Below are 21754 nucleotides of genomic sequence, written 5' to 3'. Positions count from 1 at the left end.
AGCCCGTGTAAAGTTAACTGAACTCAGGTAATGGAATTTCATGAATACTAGCCAAATTTCAATTTAATCTCAATCTTTAATCCGTAGTCTGACACGAGCTTAAAACCCGTATAAAGCCTTCTACATAAAACCTATGTAAAAGTATACAATTTGTAAATATATATAATATACAATGTTAATATGCAATTTTTCTTTTAAAACAAAAATTAGCATAGTACTCATAATACGACTATTTGTATTACTATTCTGTTAAATTGGTACGACATATATACTGCTATTTCTCCATGTTGGTACTACACTTCCTTCCCCGATGTTTGACAACACTGCATCGTTGACAGCTTTTTGCTGTGTCAAACCGCGGAGGGACGCCGGTTGGAATGTCGGTGATCGCATATGGGTGATCGCATTCATCGTGTACCAATGGGATTCCATGGGATCTTCTCTTCGCCAATTCGGACCTGCGAACGCGCATTCTGAGCCGTGAATGCCGGCGGTTGCGTTTGCATCGGTGCACATCAACGGCGACGGCTCGCCCAGACTACCTCCGTAAGTGGTTTTAGGTTAGGTTTTTAAGTTTTCCGTTATGAAACATTGCCGATTGACGGACGGATTGGGCGATAACGCTCTGCCACATTTTTTTCTATTTATATAAATTTCCCTCCAATCGAACAGCTGATATTTAAGATTTGAGTTGACAGACTTCGCGATCGGCGATGTTGCTTAACATGTTCGTTACGAGAAGAAAATCTTGCACCACAGCCCAGGGTGTTTTTTTGTTAGAATGTCCCTAATTGACATGGGTCTTTTTAGGATATATTTGTAACATAAAAATGTAATTATTTCTATTATCTACCAAGAACATCCTACATGTATTTTATCGTTTTTTAGCCCAACAATACTGTTCGTTTCCAAATTTATCGCGAACGTGTTAACAGATGTCACGATTTTCGAGGATGCATTTGCGAATTGAATAAAAATCAGCGGAAAGTAAAGACGTTAATCGATCTGTTCTCTTTACAGCTGTACCGCTTACATTTTTTCCTCAATCTTCCTCTTTTCCTCTTCTTCCGTACATTTGCTTTATTTTGAATCTGCAAAGTGTAGTGTTGCTAAAAAAAAAAAATACAGATCGATGGGTTCCGGTGAGAAGCCTTCGAGAAACCCGTTGATGAAAGTGTGAAATGAAAATGTGAAATGAAAAGCACCGCCATATTGTAAAAAATGTCACATCGATATCGCTTCGAAGTTCGTATTTTCGAGGAAAATTCCAAAGAATTCCACGAGAATTTTCATGATGAGAGAACGTGTGGTAAGAATTTTCAGCGAGAATCTTACTAGTGAAAATTAAGTTACAGTTTCAAGTTACAGACAGGCGAATACCGTCGTCGAGTTGAACTGAAATAAAAATCGCTGAGTAATCTACTTTCGAACATAACAATATAGTAAGCGAGAAACATTAAATCAATCTTTCTAAACATTGATTTTATGCGGATTTTATAAATATTTTGACGTAATATTTTATAAATGTTCTTGAACTACTTGATAATATAATATTGATAATATAAATATAATTGGTAATATAATATTGATAATATAAATATTAAAATCATTGTATATTATTTTTAACGTTTCGGTCAAATGTTGTTAACAATGATGTTGTATGCAACATTAAGAACTATGTATTTGAAAACATTATATGTTATCAAATATTATTATAACAACGTTGTGTTGATGATTTCTCGTTTATTGGGAAATATAATAGCGCCATTAACTCGCGCGATTTCAGGCATGAGCGCGCAAGTGTCCTTCGAATTATAGGACGGTAATTGGTCGACATGCTCGTTCATATATAATAATCTAAATTGAACGGTATGCGCCGTCCGCGTTACAACATGTTATATACATCGTACATAGAGACAACTTCAACAGCGCAAATTCTCGAAGCACACGAGAGGATATATCGCGAATAACGCTGCAATTAGATTAGATTAGATACTTTATAAGCGTGTAATATTATTTAATATTCCGAGCATATTCTTGGAATATCATACGTAATATTCTAATAATATTCTAGTAATATTATTTAATATTAAATAAAACTTCTGGAATATTAATAGATGGTTATATGTCTGCTTCTAGTAATATTTAAAGAATATTATTTAGCATTATTGTAATATATTTGTTAAATATTCAACTCTATACACGCATATATATATATATATATATATNTATATATATATATATATATATATATATATATATATATAATGTATATATATTAAATATATATATATTTTTTTTGTTTCCAATGTATTGCAACATCAATTGTTTTATTACATAAATAAAGTCGGAGTAATTTTGTGTAAAACTACGTTTTAACTAAAAAAAATTATATATATATATTTTTTTTTATTTATATATATTTTTCTACATTATTTTATTATTTTTTTAATATTCAAAGATTATTCTTATAAAAAAATATTACATAACATTTTTAGATTATTTTAATATTGAATAATATTTATATAATATTCTAAGAATATTAAGCGCTTATAGGGATATCGCTCAAGTATCGAGCTCATTCTTTCCCTCTCTTTTTTTTTATTCTCTCTCTCTCTCTCTCTCTCATTTTTCTGATCATTTTACTATGCGATCAACATACTAAGGTAGAGCAAATATAACAAGCGTTACAGTTTATGACGGTAAGCCAGAGATTATATTATAATCTGTGTGTATTTTTATTTTTTAAATATATAAGAAAATATGTCGCTTGAACATTTAGGTGATAGGATACAGACAGTAGGAAATCTGCGCGAAAAGCAAACAAGACAGTCGGAGAATATTGTGATGCATTTTCGTAGGACTACAAGCGCACAGAAAAGTCTATTTTATGAAGGTGTGAAAATGTACAACGTTTTTCTAATAGAAATAAAACAGTGAGAATGGAGAGCAGTTTAAGCGAAAATTAAAAGAGTATATTGTAACTATTGTTACTTAGTTATAAGGCAATTAATGTAAAACAAAATAGCTGAGAAAGCTAAATATCATTCATTCACTCTCTCTCTCTCTCTCTCTCTCTTTTTTCTTTCTCTCTCTCGCTCGTCCGAACGATTTTTATATTCTCTTTCCACTTCCAGGGAACAACATCGGCAGGGAAGTACTTTATTTCCGCAGAATCTGAAGAGTAAGGTCAGAGGTCAAAAGTCGCGCGCATCCGGAGGATCCTCTTTCCCGCGCGAGAGCGACTTTCGTAGGAGCCTTTCGGCCTTCCGATGAGGCCGAAAATAGGCGCAAAATTAATTCCACCATGAGAGATGTCGCGAGACTCGTGCAGGTGCGCGTCGTCTCCAGGAGCGACTCGTGACGACGCCGTCCGGCCTTTGACCGCAGTGAAATTCAATCCCGAGTACGTATCCACGCGCGCCAAATCCCTAACAAGTGCGTAATATTATTTCATTTCATTTAATATTAAGCCATATTTTGGGAATATTAATAGACGGCTATCTGTTCACTCCTAATAATATTTGAAAAGTAATACTATTTAATGTTATTGTATTATTATTGGGTATGGGAATAAGTTTCCGCCCATTTTGGAGAGGTATCGTTAGTAGCACTGCTTGTGTGTTTGATAAAACGGCAATACACGTATTTGAAAGGTATGTGTTCAAGCTTTTGAGACCAGCAGTTGGCATTCGTTCGAAGCGTAAACGAGAGTAATTGTTTTTGCGTTGAAAGTATCGGAATTTATTCGTAAAAAGCAACATTCGCGGCAAGTTTTACTCCGTTATTTCACTTCAAGGAAAAGCGCTGCGGAAACGCATCGTTTGCTCGTAGATATTTACAGTGAGCAGTGCTCCGTCGAATACTACTTGTGAAGAATGGTTTCGGCGATTCCACAATAGTGATTTCGACGTGCGTGACGAAGAACGCGAGGGTGCATCGAAAAAATTTGAAGATGCAGAATTGCAAGCGTTAGTCGAAGAAGATCCGTGTCGATCGCTCGATGAGTTGTCAAAGGAATTAAATGTTGGTAGATCCACTGTTGGAAAACGTCTGTACGCAATGGGAATGGTGCGAAAAGAAGGAGATCGGGCGGCGTACAAATCGAAAGAGAGAGACGTGGGAAGACGTTCGGTCGCGTGCGAGATGCTGCTTCAACGACAACAAAGGAAGGGTTTCCTGCGCCGTATCGTGACTGGCGAGGAAAAATGGATATACTACGATAACCCTAAACGAAAGCATGGGTGGTACCACGTGAAACAGGTTCATCAACCCCAAAACGGAATATTGCTCCTTCCGGACATTGTTCCTTCAGATTTCCTCCCTGGAGAGCGATTCAGTTCTTATGAAGGCATCAAAAAATGGCTTGATGAAATTAAACTGAAATATTTTATAATATAGTATTTTATTTATAGTATTTTATTATAATACGCCCAAGAATATTATGCGAATTGGATATATAACATCGATAGAACATTCCTGTGATATTAAGAAAAATATCATTCACATAACATTCTCCGAATATTACAAGAATATTATTTTGATACTGAATAATATTCATATAATATTTTGGGAGTCTTGCGCGTTTATAGGGCTTGTAAGGGGCCGCGTGAAATTCACACAGTCCGATTGCATAATCGCCGGCGATTGCAAGAAAACGAAGGCTGAGGCAGCCTTCGCGTGTTAGGCAATTGGCGCGATCCGCGCGCGTATCGTAACTTTTTTTTTTGATATTTGGAAAGTGTATCGCGCACGTGCGCGCGGCCTGACAATTGGCGCGCGGTTAACACGGCCGGCCTCGGAGCCTGTTTGTTTTATATGCCGTGCGAACGTTATGTTAGTTTTTCCTTCAGATCTCGGCGAGCGTTACCTTAAGTTATTCAGGCTTTCGATAACGTCGACGAGTTGACGATTTGAATATCGGATAGTAAATTCTCGCCGGGAGATTCACGCGGCCGAAGATGAGAGCCGAAAAATATATCTGGCACGTCGCTCGCACAATGGCGGGGAAAATTCCCACCCGGAGTTCAATCGAAGTCGGTGCTTTGAAGGATCGGCCGAGACAACCCTTGAAATCTTAACCATCGCGATCGTCGGTCACACATTATCATGGGTGCAACAATTGTCACGTATTTGCGGCTTACGCCGCTCTGAACAAGAAAGTTCTTTACCATTTTGCGGATGACACGCAAATTTTTGAATTATTAATTAAGGGTGCCTCTGGAAATTACTATTTCCAGTTATTGATAATTCGAAATCTCGCGTGTTATTTGCAAAACGATACAAGACTTTTCCGCTCTCATTTTCACCCGATCTACTCACGCACATTGCGGGAACCGAGATTAGTTTCGGACACCCTGTATAATTCGTTAACTTTCTTTCGGCTTTCGAGTGAGAAGTCAACCCCGTCCTGGCTTTAACATTAACACAATGCAATTGTAATTGTGCAAAAAAAGATCTTGAATTCCGCCGGTAAACGTGTATAGAAAGATATTAGGCGTTCCGGTTAGTTTTAAGGGCTTACTGTAGATGGCCATAGCTGCAAGTCTATTAAAGACATTTTGAAAGTTGGCGCGTCATTTCGAAGCTTGGACGTTTCTATGAATCACTTGACATCCCGTGTATTCCGTAAACATAACCATATTGTTTAATGCGATTGAAAGTGGGGACGTGATAAGGAGCATTTTCGTCATCTGTTACTTTACTGCTTTGATTCGAAGAAAACGGCTGCCGAAGCTCACCGATTCATCGCGGAAACTTATTCTGAGTCTGCTCCATCAGTTAAAACGTGTGAGTACTGGTATCGGCGATTTAAAAGTGATGATTTCGATTTGAAAGGTAAAGAATGTTCAGGTCAAACCGAGAAAGTTCGAAGACGCCGAATTGCAGGCATTGTTGGATGAAAACTCAGCTGAAACGCTTGAAGAATTAGCTAAAGTATTATATGTTGGTAAATCAATCGTTTCCGATCGTTTGCACGCATTGGGAAAGATTCAGAAAGAAGGCAAATGAGATTCCACGCGAGTTGTCCGAATTTGCTATTGAAAATCGTTTGACCATCCGCACCTCATTACTTTCTCGCCGCGGAAAAAGCAGTTCAAATCCGTAACTGGCGATGAAAAATGGACTACAATAATCCCAAGCGTAAAAAATCCTGGGTAAATCCAGGCTAAAATAAGGTTTTGTTGTGAATTTAGTGGGACACGAAAGGCGTTGTGTATTACGAGCTGAAACCGAATCAAGCAATCACTGCTGAGCGTTATCAACGACAATTAGTCGATTTGAATCATGCTTTGAACCAGAAACGTCCAATAACAGCTCGAAGAAAACTCAAAGAGATTTTGTTGCATGACGATGCTCGACCACACGTTGCAAAAACAGTTAAAGATATGTTATCGGTATTTTAATGAGAAGTTCACATGCCGCGTATTTTAATGAGAAGTACCACATGCCGCGTATTCACCAGACTGTGCTCCTTTAAATTGCATACTTGTTTTGACGACGATGCAGCACGACCTTGCCGACCAGCACTTCAATACATATGTTGAAATACAAAAATGGCTCGATGAATGGATCGCTTCGTAAGACGAACGTTTCTTTTACCGCGGAGTCCACGTATTGTCAGAAAAATGGGGCAAGGTTGTGACTAACGGTGAGAAATATTTTGAACAAACTATAATTTAACGTTTCTCCATATTTATTGAAATAAATAATATATTTATTTAAATAGATTATATTTATTCGTTTAAATAAATGAGCCGTTTATTTCGAAAGCGACCTAAGTTCATTTATATTTAAATTGAGATATTTCAGAGTTTGCGTTTCAATAAAATTAAAAATATACGCATAGGATACCAATGTGTCGCACTGCTTAAGTGTATCTAAGAGAGTTAACCCTTTGCACTCCGCTGTCGCCGTAGCGGCGACATGGTTGTTTTGCTGCCTCGGCACTTTAAGAAATTTTAAGTCCTAAAATTTATGTTTTTCTTTTATAATATAAGTTAGAATATGTTTTGTTATAAAATAGCTAAGAAATAAGAATTTTGTTTTATTGAAACGACTCTATTTTTCTTCTACATCATAGGTATGTACTTGGAACTAATAGCCTCTATGCATTACTAGGCTGGAGTGCAAAGGGTTAAATTTATATTACTCTGCATTCTCATCCATTAATATCTTATAGAAAAATTTATATGGTTCGTTTCTCAAAAAACGCATTCAGCATATTTTTAACCAATTTATTGTTTCTCCGTTAGAATTCTCTACCTTTTTAAAAACTGTGTCCTCCCAAAATCTCGTTGATATGAAATCCTCTTGTTTCACTTCATTTAGAATCAAGTTATTACCTTTCCGGCACTTTTTGACAACATTATAATAATTTTGGAGGGACAAACGGTAAATTATTTTTCTTTAATAACATTTCCACGACGCACTTTTGGACATTATCGATAATGGATTAGACTTAGGCTACTTTCCAAGTAATGTTCTTAATTATTGAAATAACTGCGAAAATTTATGTGTCAAAAATGATCGTATACTCTGAATATACTTAACCGCAAAATGTTGTTTATGACAGCTAACTTCAAGTTACTACAGTGAGCAAAAAAAAATTGACAAATGGACTTAGGCCACTTTCAAAATAAATGGCTCAAATAATATATTTATTTAATGAAATAAACGTGTTTTTTCCTAGCAAGAAGTCCCTCAAAACGAACGCCTGATATTAAGAAATTTTTCGGCGAAACAGAGCGATCCTGCAGGACCTGCTTAAAGGAAGGAGTCGACGTTCGCGGGTTGCTTCCTCCGATGTAATAACTGCTTCCGCGCGGTTTCATCATCGTTTCTCCTCTCCACCGCGCGCGATCCGACGATACAAGCGCGCGCGTGCGCGACACGTTTGCGATCGAGCGGGCGCCGATCTCGCCGCGCGCTTACAAGCGTGCGTGCGCGCGCACGCCTATCAGTCGCGGCCGTTAACGGGCGGCGCGCGCGCGCGACGCGCGCGCTACGTTAACGCGTGTGTTTTTTCCGCGATTTCCACATGTAAAAAGTGCGAAGGTTAACGGTGACTTTTACCCACGAGCGAGTTCGCAAGTTCGCCAGCGTTATCCCCGGCTATATAAGAGGCCGGACGAGCCGCGCGCGCTTTCAGTTTAGCCCGCTTTAGAATCCGGCGAGCCGGCGAGCGAGCGAGCGAGACCAAGCGAAATTTCACACTGTGTGTGTGTGTGTACGTGCGTGTGTAAACCACGGTAGAAGGGAGTTTCGTATCGGAATTTCGTAGTACGAAGTAGCACCGCAGTTTCGATGAATTAGAGTGAGTTAGTCCGCGCGGACGAACAAACTGCGCGCGCGTTCGGCGGAACCAGTTTCGCCGTCTCTCTTTCTCCCTCGCGCGAGAGCGCGGTGAAAGTATCGGGGCCCCGTTCCTTCTCTCTCTCTCTCTCTCTCCATCGTCGTCGACCGGTTATTGTCGCAGTTGTTGGGTTCCATGATTTTTCTTCTTTTTTTTCTTCTTTCTCATAGTATAGTAACTATAAGTAACTCTAATAGTACGACTGTACGAATGTGATTCCGTGACGTCGGAGCGTAAAGACGCCTTGAAATGTGCCCCTAGTAAACACCAACTAATAGCGGCGTTGTATACACAACAATGTTATTGATATTATTTATTATTATGTGTGATAATGATTTGATTGTTGAGTGAGAAATAATAATGTATTAGATTGTATATATGGTGTTCCAAACTGAGCTCAGTTTCGGTGGTGCGCAAGTAGAATGGGTGAGACTGAGCAGAAAAGTTCTATACTATTTTGCAAATAACACAAAATTTCGAGTTATCAACGATTGAAAATGGCCGTGTATGTAGGCTTCTTTAATTAATAACTAGAAAATTTGCGGGTTATTTACAAAATGGTATAGGACTTTTCTGCTCACCCGTTCTACTTGCACACCACGGGAATCGAGATTAGTTTGAGACATCCTGTATAGTGACGCGTAGTAGCAAAAAGTTTAAGGAAAAACATCCGGTGATTAAAATATGACAAAAAAAAAAAGAAAACAAAAACACGGTGGAAAAAAGTATTATTCATTGCGACAACTTTTAAATAAATAACATTTTTTCATTGGGGTTTAATTGGTTCTGTAGAAAATTTGTTGCTTTTTAATTAAAAAAAAAATTGTCTCGATATCTTCATCCTAATATTCTTGTCTTTTTTTTTCTGCAACCTTGGCTTCTTTCGTTGCGGAACACGTTGCGTCGATCTTTGTTTTTTAATAAAAAAAAAAAAAAGTATCTCGATATCTTTATCCTGATATTCTTGTCTTTTTTTTTGCAACTTTGGCTTCTTTCGTTGTGAAAAACGTTGCGTCGATCTTCGCTTTGTCGAGACGGTTCTCATATTATTTTGCACATTTCGGCGGTACGAAGTGCGCCTTCTTCATTGATAAGGCGTTCATTGAATCAAGAAATTCGTATTTTTCCGTCATTAAATACTGCTACATACATGCAGCAATAATATCAACAATATCGGCTCCGTCAAAAGAATCTTTCCGAGGTACTTTCTGCACAGTTGAGAGAAAATTCTTATTAGCATTTTTTCTTGTAACGACCGATGCGTCGAAATAACGAATTATTCTCAGACAAAACTTTAAAGATCGGCCTTACCGCACTCTTCTTTGTTTAATTTCCTATCAATCGCGTGTCGCAGCTCTGTGCCGCCGACTTTCAGACTGCATCGGTTCACATTTTCCGCTCTCTTGAACGCAATTTTTCGTATTTCTCAATTCGGTAAATGGCAGAATACTTCTAAAGATTCGCGCTATCGGAAAATGTAAAAAAAATTAAAATCGATTTTCGCGAAATTTCAAACATGTATACTCCCCTTAACAACAATTTAAACGCGTGTTAATCTTTCTGATTCGTTAATCTCCGGCCGACATACACACACACGTTATCGTCGTTTATCTGGAATAATAAATGAGCTCGTATTTGCGTATATACACGCGATACGTGCGTGATTTTTCGTGTCCTTTGTTCTCGAAGAAGCTGACCCGGAAGAAGAATGGCGTACGAGAACGCGGAGCGGCGAAGAACGATGAGAGGCTGCGCGGAGCGTCTGGGCCGAATTGCGTCGAGACGTGTGCCGATCGTCGCGTGGCTGCCAAAATACAACACGGAGAAGTTCCTCAGCGATGTAATCGCTGGCGTCACCGTCGGTCTCACAGTTATGCCGCAGGGCCTCGCGTACGCGACCCTGGCCGGCTTGGAGCCTCAGGTATGTTATTATGAAAAAGAAGAGAAATCAACCAAAAAGTAACTCAAGAGAATCGGGTCGACGAACTGAATCTTTCAGGGCAGGACGTTTGTTGGGAAATTAATTGGCCGGACTTTCGCAGCGAAATTTTGGAATTTGTTTAACCTTTTAATGGCCAGTGGTACATGCATGTATATGTGTGACCTTCTTTGAAAAATTATAACTTCTACAGAAGTGAACTTATCGACACCGTTTTTGTCTCATTTTGGAAGGGAAGGGCGGAGCTGTATAAAAAAAATTTGACGAGTATGAGGGTTGCGCCCTTTCAGCTATATGGCATGTCAAATTGTGCGGAAATAATTAAAAATGTAAAGTGAGGATAATTTCCATAGGAAGTTTTTCTTTCATGTTTCGACGTTTTAATTTCATATGTGTGTTTTGAAATGGCGTCAAAAATGGAAGCAATATGGTTCTCAGGAAACTATCCAATAACGGTAATAGTACGTCAAAAACCACCATTGCAGTGATAATACATTTAAAAGTAGATTTTGGTATTAAAAACGCATACGATGAGTTCAGTTTACTTTTATTCTTATTTTCAACAATTTCGGAAAACTGTAGGATTTGAAACCAAAAATTTGTATAACAAATCGGGGTGCTCTTTTATTGCGAGTCCCCTCGCCCCTCACAATTCGGGGTGCTTTTTCCTTCATTTAGGAATAGTAATTAATGATGTCATCATTGGCATATATATATATATATATGTACATATTCTGGAAAATTTTTTCATCAATTCACATCAGGATAAAATAACTATTGGATTACAATTTTTCACATTTAAGAGGTCCTTTTTCTAAGGGTTAATAATTCTTGTTCAGAAGAATAATAATGATCTATAAGATTCTTATAACATTACTGCATGTTCCGAAATTCTAACTTCTTCAACTTAAAGTATGATAATAAAACAAGAAATGGGATTATATTTTTTTTTGCATCATGGGTGGTTTTTTCATCTAGGGACGATTTATATGGGTTGAAAAATTTTAGAAAACATTTTTTTACACAATAAATATTAGTTCAGATCTATCATGTGTCGAATATATAAAACCAACGCAAAAAAGTCGGCTGTTAAAGGGTTAATTCGCCGTTCTGTGAATTCTCCGCTGTTGTTATTTTCGGTCGAAACTGAGCGAATTTGATACATTTCCATCCACCGTCATGGAACAAATGCATTTTAATCGGCCGGAACGTTCACTCGGATATGGATTGAAAATTCGGCCCGAGTGAAACATTTACTCTTGTGATTTCGAGTATCAGTATTTTCACTCCTTTTGAGTGAGATTTCACTCCGAGAAATTTCGAAATTTGTGTCATGCACGTACAAGTAGATTTCAGTTTCGTTAATATATTCTAATTTTCGTTAATGTATTCTATTTTATCGTTTACACATTATTTTGAGTATTTTCTTATTCTACTGTTATCTTAATATTTTAACATTTTAATATTTTATGTTAATTTCTTCATATTTTACTGTTGCACGAAAAAGAAACTCTGTTCGTGAAATAGATTCTTTGTTAGAACCGAAAATTTGTTTGTAAAAACAGAAAGATTAAGAGATTTCTCGATTCGCTCGATCGTTCTTAGTTGTCTCAACCACGTTTCAACGCGGCTGAATATTCAGACAAGTGTTTTTGATTTTGCGACAACAGAGATGTCGCGTCCAAATCTTGTCAAATTTCACTAGCGTATTAATCGAAAAAAAAAACGCGATCTACACGCGTGTAAAGTTAGAGGAATATTCGGCCGTACCGAAGCTGAGGTAATCGAAATCGCAAGTCAGCGCTATTTACGAGTACCACAGGTATGAAAGCGACTTCCGATATCGCGTTTTTTTCATTAACTAACGACCAAACTACTCTTATTTCAATGAAAAACTAGAAGACGATAAAGATGAAAAAAAAAATGACAAGATCGTTGACTATTTAATTTTACAGAGAAAAATTGATATTGACTGTTCTTCGTCACTGAACTGGCGCGCACTTTCGGGACTTAAGAAACGGAAACAGACATACAGTGATTTTGTGCGAAAAGGAGGGAGAGAGAATTAGCTTAAGCTAACGCAAGCCATAGTTCATCTAAAAAGAACAAACCTATAAATCATGTTTATCTATATAATCAATGTTTATATATATTTAACGTAGAATTATTGAGCTTCTTTGTGCTATATTAACCATTAACCTTCTAACAGTATTCGTCACGGACCGATTATTTCCTAAAATCTCGCGAATCCGCGTCGCGTTTTTCCGTTCCATTTTTCCATCTCTGCTCGTGCTCTCAAGTCCACTTTCGATAATAGCTATCGATACTTCAACGTCGTTAATTCGGCAGCGGCTCTCGCGAGATATGAGATATACGCCGGCAAGTTTTTTACGAGCAACACGCCGATTATTGCGGTACGATTAATGAACGGATTAATAATACCGGCCTGGATACGTCGCATTTTCTCTCTCTCTCTCTCTCTCTCTCTCTCTCTCGCTTCGGCTCTGTCAGATGCGGCTCGCTTTGACATCACACATTTAATACGCTTAATACGTTTTGCTTCCCTTCCAGTACGGTCTTTACTCGGCGTTCATGGGAGCGATGGTCTACGTGATATTCGGCTCCTGTAAGGACATCACGATCGGTCCTACCGCGCTCATGGCGCTAATGACACACGATTACGTGCAAGGGAGAAACGCCGATTTCGCCATACTCCTCGCATTCTTGTCCGGCTGCCTGCAATTATTAATGGCATGCTTGCGTTTAGGTATGGCGCGGGTCAAACTATGTGAGAGAGGGCGGTGTTGTGCGTCTGTGTGTATACAGGGTGTCCCAAACTGATCTCGGTTTCCCGTGTTGTGCAAGTAGAACGGGTGAGGCTGAGCGGTGAAGTCCGATGCAGTTTTGCAAATAACGCGCGAAATTTCGAGCTGTCGATGATTGAAAATGGCTATGTATGCCTCTTTAATTAGTAACTGGAAAAATTTGCGTGCTATTCGCGAAGTGGTAAAGAACCTTTTTTTGTTCAGAGCGGCCGAGTCTATGAGTATATGACGATTGTTGCACCGGGAGCCGAGATCAGTTTGGGCCATCTTGTATAAAGTCGCCTCAACTTGAGCGAGACGACTGTCGGATAAAAACGCGATAGAAAATAAATCTCGTATGGGAAAGATATTGTCTGGGTCCGCTGAAATGGTATATATAATCAGTGGGAGAAAAGTCGCAATACTTTTGCCACCCCGGTGAACTTCGGTAACACATATTCGGTATACGAGAGAAGAATGTATTCTCTGAGAATTATGAAGAAAATTCTTCTACCAGATACGAGGAACTCACACTGCATTGCAAAATACCTCTCCGAGATATAAAATGTTGCGACCTTTTATTCATTGACAACCGTGCGACCGATTATTCAAATTACATTTGATTATACTTTATGCGCATAGCTCGATAAAACACGGTAGTATCGATGCTAATCATAGTCTGCCGATTACCAATGACCGTCATTGAAAATGTCAACACCTTGATCGCCACAATGACATAAAAGACTCTCTTTTTTTGACGCTGTTTTAAATATGCCGAGTGTTTCTAATTAATTTTTTCTCCAATATACTAATTTTAACTTTTACCATATATAATTTAATATAATTAAATAAATATAATTTACTATATATCATTATTTATAATTATATATAGTTAGGCAGATAGATCGTTTTTAATATGATAATTATTTATAATTGATATTTTAATAGAATAACTAATTATTGGTAATTGATAATTTTTGATATGATTTTAATATAATAATTGATTATTTATAATATTTTTACATGATAATTATATATAATTGATACTTCAATATGACGATTAATTCTCTTATATACAATTATTTTTATAATTATATTATTATTTAGCAAGATTCACACAAAAAAGGAACCTACTAGCTGGCAGTTTGCGTAGAGAATATTTTTGCTCGCACCAGGCGTGAGACAACTCGTATCCGACGGTCAGACGCAAGTATTACGTCTCTTTCTCTCTCTCTCTCACGTGGAGAAACGATTTTGCAGGCGTGCTGATAGACTTCATCTCGATACCGGTGACCGTCGGCTTCACATCGGCGACGTCCGTCATAATCGTCGCCTCGCAGCTGAAAGGCCTGCTCGGTCTAAGGATCTCGTCGCAGGGATTTATGGACACTTTGGCGAAGGTGTTCGAGAACATCGGCGACACGAGCTTCTGGGACACCACGATGAGCTTCTCCTGCATTGCGATTCTCCTGTTCTTCAGGGTAACGCAATGAATCTTCGTCGTATCGCGCGTTCCGTCTCTCTCTTTCTCTCTCTCTCTCTCTCTCTCTCTCTCACATTCACTCACTCGCTCTGACGCGTTTTGTGAATTCCCGTAGAAGATGAAGGACATCAAGCTGCAGGCCGCCGGCAAGAAACCGAAGAGCTACCAGCACGTGATCGCGAAGACGATATGGCTAATCTCGACGGCGCGGAACGCCATCATCGTGATCGTCTGCTCCGCCATCGCCTACAAATTTCATTCGCCCGACACGGGAGAATCCCCGTTCATCCTGACTGGCCCCGTGAGATCCGGTCTTCCCGCCTTCGGCCCGCCACCATTTTCCACCCGGGTGAACAATCAGACCCTGAGTTTCACGCAGATGTGCTCGGAACTCGGCACCTCCGTGGTGTTGGTGCCCATAATAGCGGTGCTGGGGAACGTCGCGATAGCCAAGGCCTTCGCGAACGACGGCAAGATCGACGCCACGCAGGAGCTGCTGACCCTAGGCGTCTGCAACGTCCTCGGGTCCTGCGCGAGCTCGATGCCAGTCACAGGCTCGTTCAGCAGGTCGGCGGTGAACCACGCAAGCGGCGTGAAGACACCGATGGGCGGACTCTACACCGGTATTTTGATCCTGCTGGCCCTCAGCCTCCTAACACCGTATTTCTACTTCATCCCGAAAGGTAAGTAGACGAGTTGAGCTTCGTTGAGCTTTATCGAGCCCTGATGATTATTCGGGCTTCCCGAAGGACTCGTAACTTCCGAAGAAAAGGACGAAGGTCGGTGAGATCGTTTTCACGTCTTTTTCTGATTAACCTTTTTAACCACATATTTCTCCTCCCGCTTATTTTCCATTGAATTTATTTGGCGCCCGGAGGGTTTCCGCTCGCTGATCACGAGTGTGAGGTCAAAATTGACAAATGTTTTAAATCTAGGATGACTGGTCCAATATGGAGGGCCGAAATCGCAGCGAATCAACCGAATCATCTCAGACTTGGTAGAAGGATTTTATCTATGCTGTAGATTATCATCATTTAGATCCCTCTGACTCGTTTTCGCAATATTGCATTTCATAACTTGCACTCGGAAACATTGAGAGCCATAAACACTGGGTTTTTGCATGTTTAATTCACTATTTCGTATTCGACGTTTCGAATTTTGTAATATTACAATTTCGACCCCAAATTCGTAATCAGCGAAAATCCATCCGAAAACCCTCTTATATGCCACATTTGAAGAGAATCGCTTGATTCGCTGCAGTTTCAGTCCGCCATATTAGACCGCCATTGTGGATTTTGAAACTTTCTAATTCTGATATCAGATTTGTAATCAGCGACCCGAAAACCTCCTGGATACTACATTTGAAGAGAATTGCTCGATTTGCTGCAATTTCGGTCCGCTATATTGGGCCGCCATCTTTGATTTTGAAAATCCTCCAATTCTGACATCAGATTCGTAATCAGCGACCTCAAAATATCCTATATGTAAGTTTTAACACCTAAATTTGGGAAAAGTCGCTGGAAAATGCATTTCCTCTGAAAAAAAACAATCATTTTTCTTAATTCGATTATTTATAACTTTTGCACTTAACGAAATGTGTATTTCGACGATTTTTTTTTACATTCACCTATCCCTGAGATACTAGAAAATAAAAAAAAAACCAATGCAAATATAGCGATGAAAATTTTATTGGCAATAATCTGAAAAGAAAAGGTGGGGATTTTCTAATATTATTAGAAGTGGACATATAAACATCTGTTAACACACTGATGACGCATAAATGCGTCATTTAGGTCCTCAGGTGCGGATGACACAAATATACATAATCGACATCTTCATATATCTGTCTCTATATATAAATATATATAAATTTATATATAAATTATAAATTTATATATAAATTATAAATTTATATATAAATTTATAAGACGTTATTAGTGGCTCAATTTTTCGTCAGAAATGTCATACTGGATGTTCCACGAATTGAAAAAATTGGTTATTGCTTTATCTTTCTGTTATAATCAGCAATGAGTGATACCGAGACAGGATCTCTCTTTTCATTCTATTCTCACTCTACTCTCACTCTATACTCGCTCCACTCAAATTTTGTGAAATATTCATCAGATAAAGAGTTATAGCAAATTTTTTTTAATGTTACCCGAGTGAAACGATAAAAGCAAAACCGGCCCGTTGCCAATGTGTTAATATTCCAGAAATATTGCTTAATATTACTAGAATATTACTAGAATATTCTAAGAATATGCCTAGAATATTGCTTAATATTAAATAATATACTAAATAATATTAATAATATTAATATTAATAACATCATAAAATAATAATATTAAAAATAATATAAAAATAATATTATTAATAATATTAATATTAATAATATTATAAAATAATAATATTAAAAATAATATGAAAATAATAATATTAATAACATTAAATAACATTACGCGCTTACAGGATACAAGATCAGACTATGAATCCCAACCCAATCCCACATATTTCAGACATCTGCGTGTCTGCTGTCTGAGCGAACACTGAAATTTTGTCGTTGATCTTCGCCTCTCTTTTTTCAGCCTCGTTGTCGGCCGTGATTATTTGCGCGGTGATATACATGATCGAGTACGAGGTGGTCAAGTTGATGTGGCGTTCGAGCAAGAAGGATCTCATACCGATGTTCGTCACCTTCTCGTTCTGCCTCGTCATCGGCGTGGAATACGGCATTCTGCTGGGGGTCGGCACGAATCTCATGTTTCTGTTGTATCCCTCCGCGAGGCCGACCGTCCACGTCGACAAACGTACGGTGGGTAGCTCGTAATCTGATGGCCGCTTCTTTCCGTTGAAATGACGACTGAATTTTTACACCGCTTCGTATCTGAATTTCTGCCGTTCGGCTCGCCATTCGTTCATTTGGTACGTTACATTTTTCCGTAGACCGATCAAGGCGCCGAATATTTACTGGTCACTCCGGGGAACAGCCTGTATTTCCCGGCCGTCGACTTTATCAAGCAGTCGGTCGGCAACGCCGGTATAAAGCAAGGATCTAGTCAGGTGCCGGTCATCGTCGATTGCCGATACATTTTAGGGGCGGATTTCACAGCCGCTAAGGTAAGGAATCCCGGAGAGAACCCAGTTTAGACGATCCCTTTCGAGGATGTCCTCAGGATGTCCTTGAATATCAAGACGTCATCCTGAAGACACGTGAGGCCTGTTGTTTTAAGGCTCCGGAGTAACTCAGCTAAGAACTCCGCGTTGACAATAGCAACACACGGTTGAAAACGACGAAAGGATGAATAGAGCGGCGTTCAGCAAGCGCTACAAATGCTTCGAAGCGATTCTCTTTCTTCGTCGATTTTTCGGGTCCGAATAAAGGAAAAAGAAAAAGAAGAAGAAACGCTGATGAATAAGGGCCTTATTACATTGTCGCCATTTTTATGGCCATTTATTGACTGTCAGGAGGGAGAAGGAGAGTTTTCGTCCATTTTCACAAGTGTCCTCGAGCGATCTCAAATGTTGTTTTGCCCAAATATCTTTTTATTTGCAAATGGCGCGCAATTTTTCACAACGTACGTCATTTCTCGCTTATGACGTCACGAATCCAATATGGTCGCGGCGACTACTCCGGAGCCTTAATATTTGTTTACTCGAAATTTACTTGACACACACACACATACGATACTCTCAGGCTTTAATTTAGAAGCAGATCTGAATTATTTATTTACGTCACACAATTCGTATGATATTATATTTGTATTCGTGATTTATAACTGAAAAATTCACGTCTCCAAAAATATCGATTCTCACATTTGGGAATCTCATTTGAAATTAATTTCAAGGAACGTCTATTAAAAACTCATCTGTGGTGATTTAAAATTAAATCCCGCCGTTTTTTTTTCCTTACGCAGGGTATAAAAACGTTAATTAACGAATTCAGCGGTCGCAAACAGGCTTTGTATTTTTATAACCCGCGATCGGACGTCGTTACCGTTCTGAAAGGCGCCTGCGGCGACGAATTTCAGTACGTCTCCACTCAGGAAGAGCTATCTTACCTGTTATCGACCATTCAAGGTAAAATCGTAAACCTCTTAGATTTCACAGTCCCGTAAGATTTGAGAATTCCATAATAACGGAATCGAGAGAATTATATATTAATTTTCAGACAAATCTCCGCAACAGCTTATCGACCAAATGCACGACAAGTCGCACATACCCATGACATTAGGTAACTCGGAGATGGTGCATCGGAACACACGTGGCTCCTGTCACGACCTCAGCGAGGTCACCAGTACCCTCTTGCACGCGACCGCCAGTTGAAAGTTAATAAAAGCGGATCGAGATTCACATTCATCAAAATTCTTACGTCGTGATATCTATTTATATATATACAAATAAAAAGCCGGACCGAATGAAAATATCGGTCCGGTTCTGATTTGCCAAAATATTTAATAAAGCTTTCGGTTTCGGTTTTCTGAACATTGAAAATACCGGTAAAACGTTTAAATTACGGTTCTTTTCGGTTCCGGTTCTTCAACTTGGTTTCCTTACTGACATTTTTATTGACACATACATATATATAACCTGTACAATAATGTATTATAAAAAATAATAATATCACTTCCTCGATGTAGATGGCATTTCTTCGCTATTCCCATCTTTTGCTCCGATATATAATATTATCCTCGTTATTTGTAACCTTTTCCTAACGGAACATGTAAATTATGTAGATTCTCAGAATGTTCGGAGATTATCTCGACATTCTCCGAGCTTTCTCAGAATATACACGTTTCGTTAGAATAATTTGTACAATTCGGCTTCATTTGATTGTCTTTCTATTCATTCCAAATTATAATACGTTACTTCTTCTATTAATCCTTTTTCGTTCAATATCGCACGCCTGAAGTTCATTCTCTATTTGTTGCGATAACTAATCAACGTTCCGCTTTTTCATGAGAACTAGAATTTTATTATAAATTAAAAGAAGAAAAGAATTATTATTTAAAATTACAGAACAAGAACCGAAATAGTGAAAACCGAGAAGAACCGCAGACCGGAAAAAACAATGTAACGGTACCGATTTCGATTCCGGTTTTGTGGGCTTTATAAAATTTCGGCACGGGTTACGGTTCCGGTCCGGGTCCCTGAATTTATATACGCATTTATCATATTTGCCCCCCCCCCCTTCCCCCCTCACTCTTCTTTCCCTGTACTGGACCGATCTTATGTCTACGTCGATGTGAGAATAAAGATGTCGAGGTGTTTTTTTTTTTCAAATATCCAATATAATTGCAATCCTTATTTAACTGGCATTAAGTACACACGAGACAATAAGTTAAAAGCGACATTGTTTTACAGAGATAATAAAGTTACTTCCTAATGCAAAGTCTTTACGTTCCTACCGCTGCTTAGTACGAGGAGTGAAATTTCCGGAAATTTGGAAGTTGGAAGTGAAACCTTCAGTCCGCAACATCGTTCCGTTCCGATATCTAACATTTCCGATCGTCGATCGTCTCCATATATATTTGTATATACATACATACATACATACATATATATATGCCCATACAATCGTTTCTTCCAACGTAGATCTATAACCGTACAATGTAGCGAAGGCGTGCGTATTAGAGTCCATCACCAGAGAAATTATTGATCGTTAGCAGAGAACGCATATTCATTACATACTCGATTTAAATGTAAATTATTACAGGTGTAACAGGTCGTAACGATAGAGAGTAAAATATTGCACTCGGAAAATTATCCTTATCTTCAATATATATTCGCTCTTAAATGAATGAGACGAAAATTATCTATACAACGAATAAGGATATGGATGATACAAAAAAAAATAAAGGCGGTACGAATCGCTTTCAGCTCTTCTTCTCTTCTTCATCTGTTCCTCTTTCTCTCTGATTTAGAATTTCGCATAGTACTCACTAAAGCCGGGGTCTGCAATGAGAATTTAAGCTTTAAGCCTTAAGAAATTGACTAATCACAATTGATTATTCTTTTATGATTCGATTGTGATTGGTCAATTTCTTAAAGCTTAAAGCATCCATTGTGGAACTAACTCAGAGCGAAAGTTTTTTAAAAATTTATCAACATATAATATTTTAAAATATATAACGTTTTAAAAGACATCTTTTGGATGTCCGAGAGAAGCAGGACGTCTCTTAAACGTTTTAACAGTTTGCGCTGCAATGGCGTTTCTTCTAGGTGTTATGCTTTCACCAGCCAAATATGCACATTACTAATTACAAACTTGACTTGATCTTGCCAGTTTTCTTTATTACAATACAATATTTAGATAGCAGAAATTACTAAAAGACAACTTAAAGACAATTTAGAGACGTCTAAATATTTGGTAAAAAATTAATTTTTATTCCCCATCGTAGTAGGGATGATAGCCATAAGTTTATGTTACAGGTTAATAATTTTTCCGCTGTTTTTTTGACCTCAGAAACCTACAACGTCCGGAATTATAGCGACCATGCAAATGAAACTTTCATTCAGCACTGTATAAAATTATTTATAACTTTATTAATATTGAATATAATAATGTGTAGAAATGATTGTTTATATGTAAAATATAGATAAATATTTGCACAAAACTTCAGAATTACATGTCTTATAGGTTTTTAAAAAAAAATTTCTAAACATCATCTATAAAACGATGTTCCGAACGAAAACACCATCTTAAAGAGATCGTAAGTTGAAATGAGTTTGATAAGAATTCAACGAAATTTTGTACTACATATATACATTGAAATATTATCTAATTGCTTGTGCGATCAGAAAATCGACTATTTGAAAGTTCATATTTGAAACTAAAATTGACACTTTTTACACGTGTTTTTTGGGAGGGTAACGTATTGGTTTTAATTTCTACTTTTAATATCTTTTAAACTGAAAATAAGATTTTGGTAAGAGACTACGATGATATTAAAGACTAATATACAGGCATTATACACAAATTTCAAAGTTATTAACCGCCATGTTTTGAAAACACAAAAGTGTAAAGTTTATCATTTACAATAATAATACTCGAAATGCATTTATACACACATACACATATTTAAACACTTATATAATTCTTTTTATTAAAATATTATTTTTTATTTTTTTCATTAACGCTATATAGCATTAATGAAAAAAATAAAAAATAATAT

At 37.9% G+C, this 21754-nt stretch overlaps 1 protein-coding gene across 2 annotated transcripts; it reads left to right on the top strand.

The window, feature by feature from the left end:
* The first annotated feature begins 335 nt into the window (after window positions 1–335).
* LOC106750356 (sodium-independent sulfate anion transporter) lies at window positions 336–21652 on the top strand. Of its 2 annotated transcripts, XM_014630676.1 has the most exons (11): window positions 336–546; window positions 3138–3406; window positions 7694–7808; window positions 10046–10277; window positions 12867–13062; window positions 14360–14580; window positions 14698–15265; window positions 17168–17394; window positions 17526–17699; window positions 18497–18659; window positions 18751–21652. In XM_014630676.1, the coding sequence occupies exons 4-11, from the start codon at window positions 10065–10067 to the stop codon at window positions 18903–18905; spliced, it is 1917 nt and encodes a 638-aa protein (XP_014486162.1). In that variant the 5' UTR covers window positions 336–546; window positions 3138–3406; window positions 7694–7808; window positions 10046–10064; the 3' UTR covers window positions 18906–21652. The 2 variants fall into 2 exon arrangements, with proteins under 2 accessions (XP_014486162.1, XP_014486155.1); XM_014630669.1 differs by lacking the exon at window positions 7694–7808.
* The last annotated feature ends 102 nt before the right edge of the window (window positions 21653–21754 follow it).

The sequence above is a fragment of the Dinoponera quadriceps genome, unplaced genomic scaffold (assembly GCF_001313825.1).
Source record: "Dinoponera quadriceps isolate SergipeBrazil2010 unplaced genomic scaffold, ASM131382v1 scaffold227, whole genome shotgun sequence".
NCBI classification, from domain to species: Eukaryota; Metazoa; Arthropoda; class Insecta; order Hymenoptera; family Formicidae; genus Dinoponera; species Dinoponera quadriceps.
This window is presented reverse-complemented; position numbering and strand designations above follow the sequence as displayed.